We start from the raw sequence: 15623 nt of genomic DNA on the forward strand, positions 1-15623 counted from the left end.
TGTCTGGCTCCGCGGGGGGCCACGGGACACATTTCCTGGGCCCGTGGAGAATCGCGTTGAGTAATTTACTGGAGGCGTTGATAGAGGACGCGGATATCACCTTGCAAATGTTAGATATTTTACTTGTCAAGTGTCGGGGGGCAGGGGGAGAAGCGATTGGAATATTTTATTGATAGCTCAGAGAAGGGGCCCAGTGTCCCGACATTGTCGAAAGGGCCACAAAGCCTGCGCGGATTAATAGCTACGAACAGCCGCTTTAGTATGAAGGTCAGGCTGTTGAAGGTTAGTTGGACAGCACGAGATAGCGCGAGACAGTCGGTGGGACAGTCGGTGGGACAGCGCGGGACAGTCGGTGGGACAGCGCGGGACAGTCGGTGGGACAGCGCGGGACAGTCGGTGGGACAGCGCGAGACAGTCGGTGGGACAGTCGGTGGGACAGTCGGTGGGACAGTCGGTGGGACAGCGCGGGACAGTCGGTGGGACAGCGCGGGACAGCGCGAGACAGTCGGTGGGACAGCGCGAGACAGTCGGTGGGACAGCGCGAGACAGTCGGTGGGACAACGTGGGACAGTCGGTGGGACAGTCGGTGGGACAGTCGGTGAGACAGTCGGTGGGACAGTCGGTGAGACAGTCGGTGGGACAGTCGGTGAGACAGTCGGTGGGACAGCGCGAGACAGTCGGTGGGACAACGTGGGACAGTCGGTGGGACAGCGCGGGACAGCGCAAGACAGTCGGTGGGACAGCGCGGGACAGTCGGTGAGACAGTCGGTGGGACAGTCGGTGGGACAGCGCGGGACAGTCGGTGAGACAGTCGGTGGGACAGTCGGTGAGACAGTCGGTGGGACAGTCGGTGAGACAGTCGGTGGGACAGCGCGAGACAGCTTGACAGGCCTCTCTGTGAGAGACGCTGCAGATCGCCTGTCACCCACATCAACCCTCCGTGATTCTAATACTTTAGCCAGACAGAACCCTGCAGGTTGCCGGTAGTCCGCTCGTCATAGCCGCTGGAGTGGAACCGCCTCTCTCTCTCTCGCAGCTGGCGCAGCGTTCACTGCGAACCTCCCGACCGGCCCGGCTCTGCGCCGTGGATGCTGCTGCTGCTGAGAGGGCGCCCTGACAACAACTGGCGGCCTCCAACATCAACACCGCTCACGCCTGAGCTGGGGGGGGGGGCTGGTAGGGGGGGGCTGGTAGGGGGGGTTGGGGGGGGGCTCTGTGCTCTCTCGGCAGGTCCTGCCTCCATCTCAATCCCAATTAGCCGCGCGGCTAATGGCATTAGCCCGGCTGTTATGTAATTGGTTATACCTTGAATTATCTCATGTTTCCTGATATTCTGTTGCCCACAGGGCGGCTACAACGAGACCCCCCCCCCCCCGACTCCAGTGAGAAGGCGCCGGGCAGCAATCTCACGCGAGCCCCCCGCGGCTCACTCCCTCGTCCGCCGAGCCACGCCGAGCGATACACACCCCGGGTTGTTGTCTGTGTTGTTGTTGTCTGTGTTGTTGTCTGTGTTGTTGTCTGTGTTGTTGTTGTCTGTGTTGTTGTTGTCTGTGTTGTTGTTGTCTGTGTTGTTGTCGTTGTTGTCTGTGTTGTTGTCTGTGTTGTTGTTGTCTGTGTTGTTGTTGTCTGTGTTGTTGTTGTCTGTGTTGTTGTTGTTGTCTGTGTTGTTGGCTGTGTTGTTGTTGTCTGTGTTGTTGTTGTCTGTGTTGTTGTTGTCTGTGTTGTTGTTGTTGTCTGTGTTGTTGTTGGCTGTGTTGTTGTCTGTGTTGTTGTTGTCTGTGTTGTTGTCTGTGTTGTTGTCTGTGTTGTTGTTGTCTATGTTGTTGTCTGTGTTGTTGCCTGTGTTGTTGTTGTCTATGTTGTTGTCTGTGTTGTTGTCTGTGTTGTTGTCTGTGTTGTTGTTGTCGTTGTTATTGTCTGTGTTGTTGTTGTTGTCTGTGTTGTTGTTGTCCGTGTTGTTGTTGTCCGTGTTGTTGTTGTCCGTGTTGTTGTTGTCTGTGTTGTTGTTGTCTGTGTTGTTGTTGTTGTTGTCTGTGTTGTTGTTGTCTGTGTTGTTGTTGTCTGTGTTGTTGTTGTCTGTGTTGTTGTTGTCTGTGTTGTTGTTGTCTGTGTTGTTGTCTGTGTTGTTGTTGTCTGTGTTGTTGTTGTCTGTGTTGTTGTTGTTGTCTGTGTTGTTGTTGGCTGTGTTGTTGTCTGTGTTGTTGTTGTCCGTATTGTTGTGTTGTTGTCCGTGTTGTTGTTGTTGTCTGTGTTGTTGTTGTCTGTTGTTGTTGTCTGTGTTGTTGTTGTCTATGTTGTTGTCTGTGTTGTTGTCTGTGTTGTTGTTGTCTGTGTTGTTGTCTGTGTTGTTGTTGTTGTCTGTGTTGTTGTCTGTGTTGTTGTCTGTGTTGTTGTTGTCGTTGTTATTGTCTGTGTTGTTGTTGTCTGTGTTGTTGTCTGTGTTGTTGTCCGTGTTGTTGTTGTCTGTGTTGTTGTTGTCTGTGTTGTTGTTGTTGTCTGTGTTGTTGTCTGTGTTGTTGTTGTCTGTGTTGTTGTCCGTGTTGTTGTCCGTGTTGTTGTTGTCTGTGTTGTTGTTGTCTGTGTTGTTGTCCGTGTTGTTGTTGTTGTCTGTGTTGTTGTTGTCTGTGTTGTTGTTGTCTGTTGTTGTTGTCTGTTGTTGTTGTCTGTGTTGTTGTTGTCTGTGTTGTTGTTGTCTGTGTTGTTGTCTGTGTTGTTGTCCGTGTTGTTGTCGTCTGTGTTGTTGTCGTCTGTGTTGTTGTTGTCTGTGTTGTTGTTGTCTGTGTTGTTGTTGTCTGTGTTGTTGTCTGTGTTGTTTTCCCCGTGCCACCGTGCCGCCCACAAGGAAGACAGCCACAGCCACGCTCGCTGCACGGAGCCCCGACACCTCGAACGCCCTCCCCCCCCACACCGCCCCCCGGCCCGCAGCGCCTTGCCGCAGTGCGCGACGTCACCGCGCTCCGTGCCGCAGTGGAGGCGCGGGGGGCGGCGCGGGGGGCGGCGCGTGGAGCGCGCGCGCCACCTCGCGGCGCGCGCGGGGAGCGGCTCAGCTGCTGCTGCTGGCAGCAGCTCGCTTCGACACACACTCACTCACTTAGACACACACTCATTCACTTAGACACACACTCATTCACTTAGACACACACTCATTCACTTAGACACACACTCATTCACTTAGACACACACTCATTCACTTAGACACACACTCACCCACTTAGACACACACTCACTCACTTAGACACACACTCACTCACTTAGACACACACTCACTCACTTAGACACACACTCACTCACTTAGACACACACTCACTCACTTAGACACACACTCACTCACTTAGACACACACTCACTCACTTAGACACACACTCACCCACTTAGACACACACTCATTCACTTAGACACACACTCATTCACTTAGACACACACTCATTCACTTAGACACACACTCATTCACTTAGACACACACTCATTCACTTAGACACACACCCACTCACTTAGACACACACTCATTCACTTAGACACACACTCATTCACTTAGACACACACTCATTCACTTAGACACACACTCATTCACTTAGACACACACTCACTCACTTAGACACACACTCATTCACTTAGACACACACTCACTCACTTAGACACACACTCATTCACTTAGACACACACTCACTCACTTAGACACACACTCACTCACTTAGACACACACTCATTCACTTAGACACACACTCACTCACTTAGACACACACTCACTCACTTAGACACACACTCACTCACTTAGACACACACTCACTCACTTAGACACACACTCACTCACTTAGACACACACTCATTCACTTAGACACACACTCACTCACTTAGACACACACTCATTCACTTAGACACACACTCACTCACTTAGACACACACTCATTCACTTAGACACACACTCATTCACTTAGACACACACTCATTCACTTAGACACACACTCATTCACTTAGACACACACTCATTCACTTAGACACACACTCATTCACTTAGACACACACTCACCCACTTAGACACACACTCACTCACTTAGACACACACTCACTCACTTAGACACACACTCACTCACTTAGACACACACTCACTCACTTAGACACACACTCACTCACTTAGACACACACTCACTCACTTAGACACACACTCACTCACTTAGACACACACTCACCCACTTAGACACACACTCATTCACTTAGACACACACTCATTCACTTAGACACACACTCATTCACTTAGACACACACTCATTCACTTAGACACACACTCATTCACTTAGACACACACCCACTCACTTAGACACACACTCATTCACTTAGACACACACTCATTCACTTAGACACACACTCATTCACTTAGACACACACTCATTCACTTAGACACACACTCACTCACTTAGACACACACTCATTCACTTAGACACACACTCACTCACTTAGACACACACTCATTCACTTAGACACACACTCACTCACTTAGACACACACTCACTCACTTAGACACACACTCATTCACTTAGACACACACTCACTCACTTAGACACACACTCACTCACTTAGACACACACTCACTCACTTAGACACACACTCACTCACTTAGACACACACTCACTCACTTAGACACACACTCATTCACTTAGACACACACTCACTCACTTAGACACACACTCATTCACTTAGACACACACTCACTCACTTAGACACACACTCACTCACTTAGACACACACTCATTCACTTAGACACACACTCATTCACTTAGACACACACTCATTCACTTAGACACACACCCACTCACTTAGACACACACTCATTCACTTAGACACACACCCACTCACTTAGACACACACTCATTCACTTAGACACACACTCACTCACTTAGACACACACTCATTCACTTAGACACACACTCATTCACTTAGACACACACCCACTCACTTAGACACACACTCATTCACTTAGACACACACTCATTCACTTAGACACACACTCACTCACTTAGACACACACTCATTCACTTAGACACACACTCATTCACTTAGACACACACTCACTCACTCACTTAGACACACACCCACTCACTTAGACACACACTCACTCACTTAGACATACACCCACTCACTTCGACACACACTCACTCACTTAGACACACACTCATTCACTTAGACACACACTCATTCACTTAGACACACACTCATTCACTTAGACACACACTCATTCACTTAGACACACACTCATTCACTTAGACACACACTCACTCACTTAGACACACACTCATTCACTTAGACACACACTCATTCACTTAGACACACACCCACTCACTTAGACACACACTCACTCACTTAGACACACACTCACCCACTTAGACACACACTCACTCACTTAGACACACACCCACTCACTCTGCTCACTCACTCATTTAGACACACACCCACTCACTCACTTAGACACACACTTACTCACTTAGACACACACCCACTCACTCACTTAGACACACACCCACTCACTTAGACACACACTCATTCACTTAGACACACACTCACTCACTTAGACACACACTCATTCACTTAGACACACACTCACTCACTTAGACACACACTCACTCACTTAGACACACACTCATTCACTTAGACACACACTCACTCACTTAGACACACACTCACTCACTTAGACACACACTCATTCACTTAGACACACACTCACTCACTTAGACACACACTCACTCACTTAGACACACACTCACTCACTTAGACACACACTCACTCACTTAGACACACACTCACTCACTTAGACACACACTCACTCACTTAGACACACACTCATTCACTTAGACACACACTCACTCACTTAGACACACACTCATTCACTTAGACACACACTCACTCACTTAGACACACACTCACTCACTTAGACACACACTCATTCACTTAGACACACACTCATTCACTTAGACACACACTCATTCACTTAGACACACACCCACTCACTTAGACACACACTCATTCACTTAGACACACACCCACTCACTTAGACACACACTCATTCACTTAGACACACACTCACTCACTTAGACACACACTCATTCACTTAGACACACACTCATTCACTTAGACACACACCCACTCACTTAGACACACACTCATTCACTTAGACACACACTCATTCACTTAGACACACACTCACTCACTTAGACACACACTCATTCACTTAGACACACACTCATTCACTTAGACACACACTCACTCACTCACTTAGACACACACCCACTCACTTAGACACACACTCACTCACTTAGACATACACCCACTCACTTCGACACACACTCACTCACTTAGACACACACTCATTCACTTAGACACACACTCATTCACTTAGACACACACTCATTCACTTAGACACACACTCATTCACTTAGACACACACTCATTCACTTAGACACACACTCACTCACTTAGACACACACTCATTCACTTAGACACACACTCATTCACTTAGACACACACCCACTCACTTAGACACACACTCACTCACTTAGACACACACTCACCCACTTAGACACACACTCACTCACTTAGACACACACCCACTCACTCTGCTCACTCACTCATTTAGACACACACCCACTCACTCACTTAGACACACACTTACTCACTTAGACACACACCCACTCACTCACTTAGACACACACTCACTCGCTTAGACACACACCCACTCACTCAGACACACACCCACTCACTCACTTAGACACACACTCACTCACTCACTTAGACACACACCCACTCACTCGCTTAGACACACACCCACTCACTTACTCACTTAGACACACACCCACTCACTCGCTTAGACATACACCCACTCACTCACTTAGACACACACCCACTCACTCACTCGCTTAGACACACACACACTCACTCACTGAAACAAATATAAAGATCCCACTTATAGCCTTAACAGACTGTAGGGGCAAGTGCTGTTAGCGAGCACCTACGAAGGCAGGCACGGCACACGAGGGGGTGGTTGACTAACACTACGCCCGGCCGCCTTTGTCTCCCCAGGGACGATGTTTACACACCGCACTAGGTACTCATTTGAGGCCGAGTCGACATAGGGGAGGCCCAGGACCGATTCAGGACGCCGGGTTCGTAGCGCAGCGCGCTAACCACTACACTACCGCTCACTTAGACAATTACGTGGACATCACTCACTCTCCTCCTCACTCACTCACTGACCATGGCAGATGTCGGGTGTGCGACTGCGGTCACCACCCAGAATAGACCATGGGACGTTAAACGTGGACTCGATGCCCGATTCACACATTCGGAAGAGGAGGCGGCATCACCACAGCGATGATTCACCATTCCGCTACTCCTGGCGCAAACAACTGGCTCAACCACCTCGATGTAATATTATTAAAGTTGGTGCTCTGCATCAACACTGGCTACACGACGAAGACTTGAGTGAGACAAGAGGGGAGAGAGGCAGGTGAGTGCGTGGAGTGGAGTGAGATGAGAGGGGAGAGGCAGGAGAGGGAGGGGAGTGGAGTGAGATGAGAGGGGAGCAGTAGGCTGGGGTGAGTCCAGGGTGGATCTCGAGTGTGCGATGTTGAAATGGACTGCATTGATTGGGAGCAGGTGAGGGGGGGGGGGTCTTGTTTACGGTGCGGGTAGGAGCCCGGCGTGCTCTGTACGCGTCAAGCCACGCCACTGCACCACGCGACTCAACTCGCCGCCCGCTTGCCGCACGCTCCCGGTGCTTACCCGCAGCGCCCACTGGCAGTCCGCTAGCGCCTCGGCCGGCCGGCCCAGCTTCAGGAACGTCTGTGCACGCGCACGCAGAGACAAAGATACCCCGCATGGCCTTGAACAGACTGTTGGGACAAGTGCTGTTAACGAGCGGCAGCGCCTACGGACGTACAAACCGAACGGCGGCCTCGGTCACCGCGCGGTGACGTTTTCCATCGTTTCTGTGGGCTAAGGTTAAAGCGCAACCTCCACACGCCACTGCGGGTGGATCGGTCTCCTCCACTCTCCAGTTGAGAGCCCCTCGAGAGTGGGATAGCGCCTGACGATCCACGCTCACCAGACCTCGAGGAAGAGGCGGGGGTACCCGCGCTTTACCCCTCTAGACGCGACCTGCCGTGAAACTAAACGTTCATACCGCTGCGTGGAAAGAGGCGTGCGGGGGGGGGGGGCTGATTTCAGAGACTTGCACCGCCGTCTTTTCAACTGCCGCCATGGGAGATGGAATCCAACCGGCGACCTCGGCACTGCGAGGCCAACGTGGCTGGCGACCGTGACACCGCCGCTGTGGCAGCAGCGGCGGTCGCCTTCGCTTCTCAGCGCTGCACTTTCACATTTGAACTGACCGTGGTCGTCACTCGACATTGCCGCCAACCAGGAGCTACGGATTTATTTTGCTGTTACAACGGTCATCAGAGATGGGAAAAACTACGATTCTCAGAATCAGAGTAATTATCCGATGAGCTATGAGGCTCTTTTTCACAGATGTCCAGATTCAAGCGAAAGCGAGTTACGTCACTCCCCCAGCTGCCCCCCCAACCCCTTGATTCCCCCCTTCCCTCAACACACCTGTGCGCGGTTCGTGTAGAGCACCTCCAGATCGCGGCACGCGTCCAGGCCCTCCGAGTAGAGCGCCAGCGCCGAGGCGAAGTCTCCCTCCCGGAACGCGGCGTTCCCACGCTCCTTGAGGCCTGGCACGCCGGGAAGGAGCGGCCACCGCGTCACTCGCGGGACAGAGGCCACGCGGCGGTGCGGTGATAGCCGCCCCTACGATTCTGAAACTATAAAGCTATAAACTATTTTTTATTTCACCAGGTATGGCCCACTGAGCTATGTCGCTATTTTTCAGAAGCGACCCGACCACAAATCATAGCTCAACGAAGTGGCTTATTATGTGGACATTTGTAGCAGCCAAATATTCCAAAGGCGTGATGTCGATCCTAAATGTGGAGGGAAAAACCGGAGGAGCCGGAGAAAAATCAATGCGGCCACGGGGAGAGAAAGACACGCAAACTCCAAATACCCAGCAGGCGTCAGGGTCAGGATGGAACCCACGACCTCTCGTGTACTAGTCGAGGTAGTTAACATCCAGCTGCTGTGGCGCCCCCGTTCCGATTGGGCTGGAGCCCACCCACCAGTTGGTCCCAGGGCCCGAACCTTTCAACAACAGCGGCTGGGGCCTTTTACCCGCGACCCCACAGGGCAGCCTCGTGGGGGGGGGGGTCCACAGTGAGCCCCAGAGGCAGATGTGGAGGTGGCCAGGTGGCTACGGGGGGCCCGGCTCTCTGTTGCTTCCTTGGTATGGCGCTGGTAACAGAAAGGGAGCCTTCCTTGCCCACAGACATCTGGCAGGTCACCAGTGTTGGTTATAAGCCAGCCTTGACTCTGCTGACGTGAACAAATTCACTTCCCAGATGGCTGTGTGGTGGCCGATGGGATGTGCAATGTTTGCATCTCGTACCCAACGCCAGGAGTTCGTTCTCCCTCCTGCGGTCCGCCCTCTCGCGCGCGTCCTTCTCCAGCAGTGACATGAAGGCGTCTGTGAGAGTGTGAGAGTGACACGGAGGAGAGTGACACCATAACACCCACGGGAAGCAGAGTGGAGTCTGTGGTGCAAAAGGGCAGTCCAGGCAAGATGAGCGGTAAAGGAGAAGGGATGCCGGGATGGAAGTCCCCAAGACGGACAAAGAGGAGGGCACAGCTCAAGATGAGCAGTGGCAGGAAGAATAAGGAAGGAGGAGCATCGGTGCGGGAAACGGAGGAGGAGGGGGAGAAAGTATCGGGCAAAGATGTCAGGGATGAGATGGTGGTGGTGATGGGAGGGGAGGGAAGAGAGGGAGAAGAGAAGGAAGGAGCGAGCAGGAGCGAGCCACGTAGAGGAGCATCAGAGTCTGTTTTCACAGCGGGCGGGGAGAGGGTTTCAGAGTGGGGGCAGTCCCACAGAAGCCACGTGATTTACTGGAGGCTTCGGCTGATTCCCATAGACGAGGTACTTAAACGCCTTGGCAAGCCTACCCGCCTCGCATCACATCTCAACCATTTCAGTGCCCTGCTGCAGTCCTGTTGCGGCACGTGGTGTGCACAGCACCAGCCTGCAGGTGGGCACTATTCTGCCAGTCGGGATAAACAATCTTGACGATGTGGCAACAAGCAATGGGAGCATAGACGCAGCGAATGGGAGGTTGATGGTTGGTAAGACGCGAATGCTGGAGCCCTCAAGGGTGCACGAGGGATTCACGATGCATATCAGGGACGGAAGAATGCAACGAGCAGAGAAATTATCTGCTGATCTCTGTCGAAAAAATAGTATTTGGTACTGCTGATGCTGCAGTGGCACAAGCATACATAAGACAATCGCCAACAAGAACATTGTGCGTGTGGGGGGGGGGCCTTAAAAGAAAATAAATTAAGTCGACGTTTCAGGCAATGACCCTGCTTCACGTGAATTAATTCGTTACTCTTTACGTGTAGTTGGCATGAGACGTTGTGGTGTGCGCGCGTGGTGGCCTCACCGCTACCTTGGCTCATCTCCGGGCACTGTTTTCCTTCCTGAAAACAACCGCAATGAAACAACCACAATTAAACACCAACGACAACCATGCTCATAGTGAACCCTACTTACACGGTTAGAAAGTCAAGTTTAAAACGAAGAACCCATTGCATCGCAACATCCCTGATGATGATGATGATGACACCATTGATGACAAAAAGTAAATAATTCCAAATTGTAATGTCGTGCCACCACAAGGGGTTCGCTCCTCGCTCTGTGGATGAGGAACCACAGACGAGCGGGAATGCAGCAGCCACGCAGTTCCCCAAGCTCTGCGGACCTCTATATGAAGATGTTTTCAGCCAATTAATATTCATGGTGATCATGATCATCATCATCATCATCATCAGGATACACCTGATGACGATGATGCAGGTGGTCGTGATCAGGTCGACGACCGCATGGAACTCCGCAACGCCTGGCGAGAGTGGACGCTGCGTTTCTCACCATGCTGCCCGGCGCCGGTGCCGCGGCAATGACGGTGCGGTCCAGGCGTACCCGGCAACCGTCAACCTCCTCCTGATCGTCATGGAGATGCTGGATGGTGCGGTCGGCCTCCGCCAGCGCCGCTCTCCGGAGCTGCTCGTCCGGGGAGTTCATGCGGGCGAGCAGGTCAGCTGGGCGACACGTGCACAGAGGTCACACTTGTATCCTTTTCTCACTGGCACATCTGAACCGAGCCGAAGCTGTCCTGACCCAGGCCATCGTGGCTCAGGAGGCGCCATGTTGTTTTTTTCCACTAGCGGAAACCGTGCCGTGCCGCCGAAGTAACGCGCAGTGAACGAGCGGAGACGCCGCGTCCTCAGCGCGTACCGACCGACGTCACACGCAGCGATTGCGTCATTTGTCCCTGGCCCTGCTTGGCCCCGAGGTAACTTCAGTCGCCTGACAAGAATGGTGGGCGCACCTTCGGTTTAGTACCGGCCGGTCAAAACCACCGCTGTCATAGGCGGCTCGGCTCGGATGTGACGGTGGAAACGGCAATGCCCTGCCCTGCCCTGCCCACCCGTGGCGTGCGCGAGACTCACCGACGTCGTCCACTCTGCCCAAGAAGCGACCGAGTTGCTCGTCCGTGCTCGAGTCCACCATGGCCGCTGTGACCGTGTTGCTCTGTGCGTGTCTGCTCTGATGAATGGGACACACGCACAGCGGGATACAATACACACACCACACACACCACACACACCACACACACCACACACCCCACACACACCACACACACCACACACACCACACACACCACACACACCACACACACCACACACACCACACACACCACACACACCACACACACCACACACACCACACACACCACACACCACACACACCACACACACACCACACACACCACACACACACCACACACACACCACACACCACATACACACACCACACCACACACACCACACACACACACACCACACCACACACACACCACACACCCCACACACACCACACACACCACACACACACACCACACACACACAACCACACACACAACCACACACACAACCACACACACACCACACACACACCACACACACACCACACACACACACACCACACACACACACCACACACACACACCACACACACACACCACACACACACCACACACACACCACACACACACACCACACACAGACATAACACACACACCACACACAGACATAACACACACACCACACACACACACCACACATACACACCACACACACACACCACACACACACCAGGCCAGTACCACGCCTGTGCCCCCTTCTCCGTGCGTCTCTCCCCGGCTCGTGCCCGCGTGGCGCTCTGTGGGCGCTCTCTCAGCGCGGTCCCAGCAGCAGCAGCGACAACTCCTCACGAGCCTCGTTAATTACCACCTCGGCTCATCACCCCCCACACACACACCAATTAACCCGATGTGCCCGCTTCATTAATCAACTCCTCGAGCAATCATCGGGACTCGTCGAGCAGCACGGAGACCCATCGTGAACCCTGACCCCCAACTCTCACGGAAGGCGCCGCGGTTTCCATTGAACTCACGCCAAGATCGCCTTCACCCTCCCGCCTTCACCCTCCCTCCCTCACGAGTTCGATCTCCCGGGCGGGCAGCGCCACGCGAGGTGCGTGCGGGGCTCGGTCGGAGTGGCGAGCTTCCCGATTCCCGGCGTCCCTCGTCTCCACGGCGACGCGCGCGGACGTCACGTGACCACCCGCCGTGCGTGGTTGTGAATGAATGGCTCGACGTGCGCGCGAGTGAATGAGGGAGTTGTGAATGAGTGAGTTGTGAATGAGTGAGTTGTGAATGAATCGCCTGATGTGGGCGAGTGAACGAGTGAGTTAATTGTGATTGGGTCGTCTGATTTTTGTGCGAGTTAATTAGTTGTGAATGGATGACTTAATTTTTTAGCGAATCAGTTAATTATGAATGATTCCGCTGTTTTAAATCTAAACGAATCAGTGAATGTGAATTAATCAGCCGATTTGCGAGTGAATCATTTCATTATGAACGTTTCAGCTGGGCTTTTTGGTATCTGAATGAATCGGTGAACGTGCACTTCATCAGCTGATTTGCGAGTGAATCAGTTTGGCCAGGTAGGCCTCTTCGAGTGTCGTGACTGTTTCATTTCTTTCCAGGAGGGTCCTGCCATGTCCCAGGCGAGTCATCGTGCCGTCTCACTTTGAGCAGCCACGCCGCCGGAACGCAGGTTACCAAACTCTTGCGAATGGGGTTCAAGGGATCTTGGATGTCTCCACCGTGATTGAAGCGCAGGGAGCCTGGCGCCGGACATTTCCTGTAAAGACCCCACCGCAGTGTGTGGTCACATCACCACCACGGCTGCGTCGGGAGGCCTTCGTCCAGAGGTCGATCGACAATAGGCCGTCTATCAACGTTGGGTCGACTTAAATAGTGAGAGCACTCGATGCTGCAACCCAGACTGGATATATGTATGGGACCTTTTTTACGGGTAACAATAAAACGGGTGTCAAGATGTCCAACTAGACACGCCTCTTGCCAGGCATCAAGTTTGCATGAGCCACACTTGCTTGTGGTAAAACATGGAAACAGCCTCCTTTATAACCTTGCCGCACCAGTGTTAGGCCAGTGTCTTGAGTGGTGGTGATTATTATAATTATGCAAGTGACAAACGGGGCTTTTAATGTCCCCGTGAAGAACTTACAGATCTCTATTTATTTCTCGATATCCGATATAACCTGGCACGTTCTGTTTACATAACAACCCTGACTAGTTGGATGTGTCGGGTGATGGCGGGTTTATCGACAAATATATATTTACGCGATCTAACCCAAAAAACCTCTATTACAGACTTTCTTCTGTTTGCTGTTAACATCGAGAGAGTGTCAACCCCGCCGTGAAATGTTTCCGTGCAGAGTTCGATTCCTGACTCGGGTTTACGTCGCTTGTGGGCGATGTCTGAAGTACTCTTAGGCTGCTTCGTCCCATGTGGGAATAATTAAGTGAAAGTCATTAAGGGTCTCATAGATAGGAAACACATTAACTTTGCAAAGAGGTTATATTCTCGTCCAAAATTTCATTCCAGCCATCAGCTCGAGATGGTTGCTATTTTTTTGCTACGATACTCCGTACCCTGACTTACAGCTTTCGTGACTGCAGGAGTTCGTATTCTTTGGGTCTTTCGGTAGGGTCGCGTAGATGGGTTCAAATTAACATACAAATGGGTTTGGGCCTATCTGCATGGCTTTATCGGGAGACCCAAATAATATGAACTCCGTACCCCGGTGAGCCGAGTTAAATTCTCACCCGTGGCTAACATCAGTGGCGAGTGATCGATCTAAACCGGTCGTGCACCAACCAGTATTGACCTACGTGGTGAAGTCTGGTCAAACTACACTTGTGATCGACATGGTATGGGAAGGTATTCATTTTAATATCACAACTAATATTATTATGCTTGTTTACCCATAAACTTAAACTAAACGTTTTTTTTCACCAGCGAAATAGCTCTTTTTCAGAAACGACCTGGCCACAAATGATAGCTCAATGGAGTGGCATATCACGTGGGGATGTATAGCCGGCAAATACTCTCAACGCGTGATGTCGATTATAAATATGGAGGGGAAAACACCCGGAGGACCTGGAGAAAAATCCACACGACCACGGGGAGAGAGACACGCAAACTCCAAACGTACAGCAGGCGTCAGGGTCGGAATCGAACCCACGATCCTCCTGCATAACAGGCGAGGTAGTTAATATCTCCTAGCCACGGCAGCAGGGAGGTAACCCAGAGCAGGTGGAGAACGTTACAAACTCCACACAGACCCCCACGCCCAGGTCAGAAATCGAACCCAAGCCCCCTGTTGCTGTGAGCCTCGAGTGTTCACCACTGCGCCACCACCCGTGGACCTGGCAGTGGACCGGTAGAGAGTTGCGTGTTGCATCGATTTAGAAGGGCATACCTGAACCGTACCAATGACAGATTGTAACATTTATATTTTAGCATGTACGCATCAAAATGTAGATGTATTTTTGAACGAAATTACTTTACGTGGTATGAATATAGTTATGATACCGATAAAAGCCTGGCGTAAAGTGAAGCTCATGAGATAAGCGACTGACGGGATCTTTGGGGGGGGGGGGGGGTTCGTAATGAGGGACACTGATAAGACAGTCCGTCACTTAAGTCAGCGTCTTACAAGCTTGACGATTTAACATGGACATTCAGTCCTGCTTTCGTTCTCACGAAATGTCTTTACAGAGCATACAAGTGCACCGCCTAGTGTTCGTAAGGTGCAACAGCATAGACACGAGGACGCGACAGTCCTGTAGTTTAACACGTCGACTTTCGCGACCAATTTACGCACATTTTTTCGTAAATTTTACGCGATCTAACCCAAAAAATGATCTATTATGGAAGTCCTGTAGTAGTCCCGTAGTGCCATCTTCAGACGCCGTTTCTCTGAGACGAGGGTCACGGTCACACTGTTGCTGTTTTTTCCTGGATTTTTCTGTTGCGTGTAGTGACTTTAAGATGTTTCTTGTTCATGTTTTTGTTTTGTTGCGGTTGCA

The 15623-nt window shown here is 51.6% G+C and overlaps 1 protein-coding gene across 5 annotated transcripts in view; it reads right to left on the minus strand.

Annotated features, from left to right (window-relative positions):
• Positions 1-13649, minus strand: part of TTC12 (tetratricopeptide repeat domain 12) — a 237655-nt gene extending 224006 nt beyond the window's left edge. For 2 of the 5 annotated variants that reach the window (XM_076071332.1, XM_076071328.1), the window contains exons 1-7: positions 12617-13649; positions 11611-11707; positions 11030-11199; positions 10545-10581; positions 9494-9571; positions 8602-8723; positions 7771-7830 (exon numbers count right to left, since the gene is read on the minus strand). In XM_076071332.1, the coding sequence (XP_075927447.1) occupies positions 7771-7830; positions 8602-8723; positions 9494-9571; positions 10545-10581; positions 11030-11199; positions 11611-11671 (528 nt within the window). In that variant the 5' untranslated portion in view covers positions 11672-11707; positions 12617-13649. Of the gene's footprint in view, positions 1-7770; positions 7831-8601; positions 8724-9493; positions 9572-10544; positions 10582-11029; positions 11200-11610; positions 11708-12326; positions 12589-12616 lie in introns of those variants that run through there. The other 3 variants (XM_076071329.1, XM_076071331.1, XM_076071330.1) reach the window with 3 other exon arrangements.
• Positions 13650-15623: the final 1974 nt, after the last annotated feature.

The sequence above is a fragment of the Petromyzon marinus genome, chromosome 32, assembly GCF_048934315.1.
Source record: "Petromyzon marinus isolate PM22_M1 ecotype Great Lakes invasive population chromosome 32, UKy_Petmar_22M1.pri1.0, whole genome shotgun sequence".
Classification (NCBI taxonomy): Eukaryota; Metazoa; Chordata; class Hyperoartia; order Petromyzontiformes; family Petromyzontidae; genus Petromyzon; species Petromyzon marinus.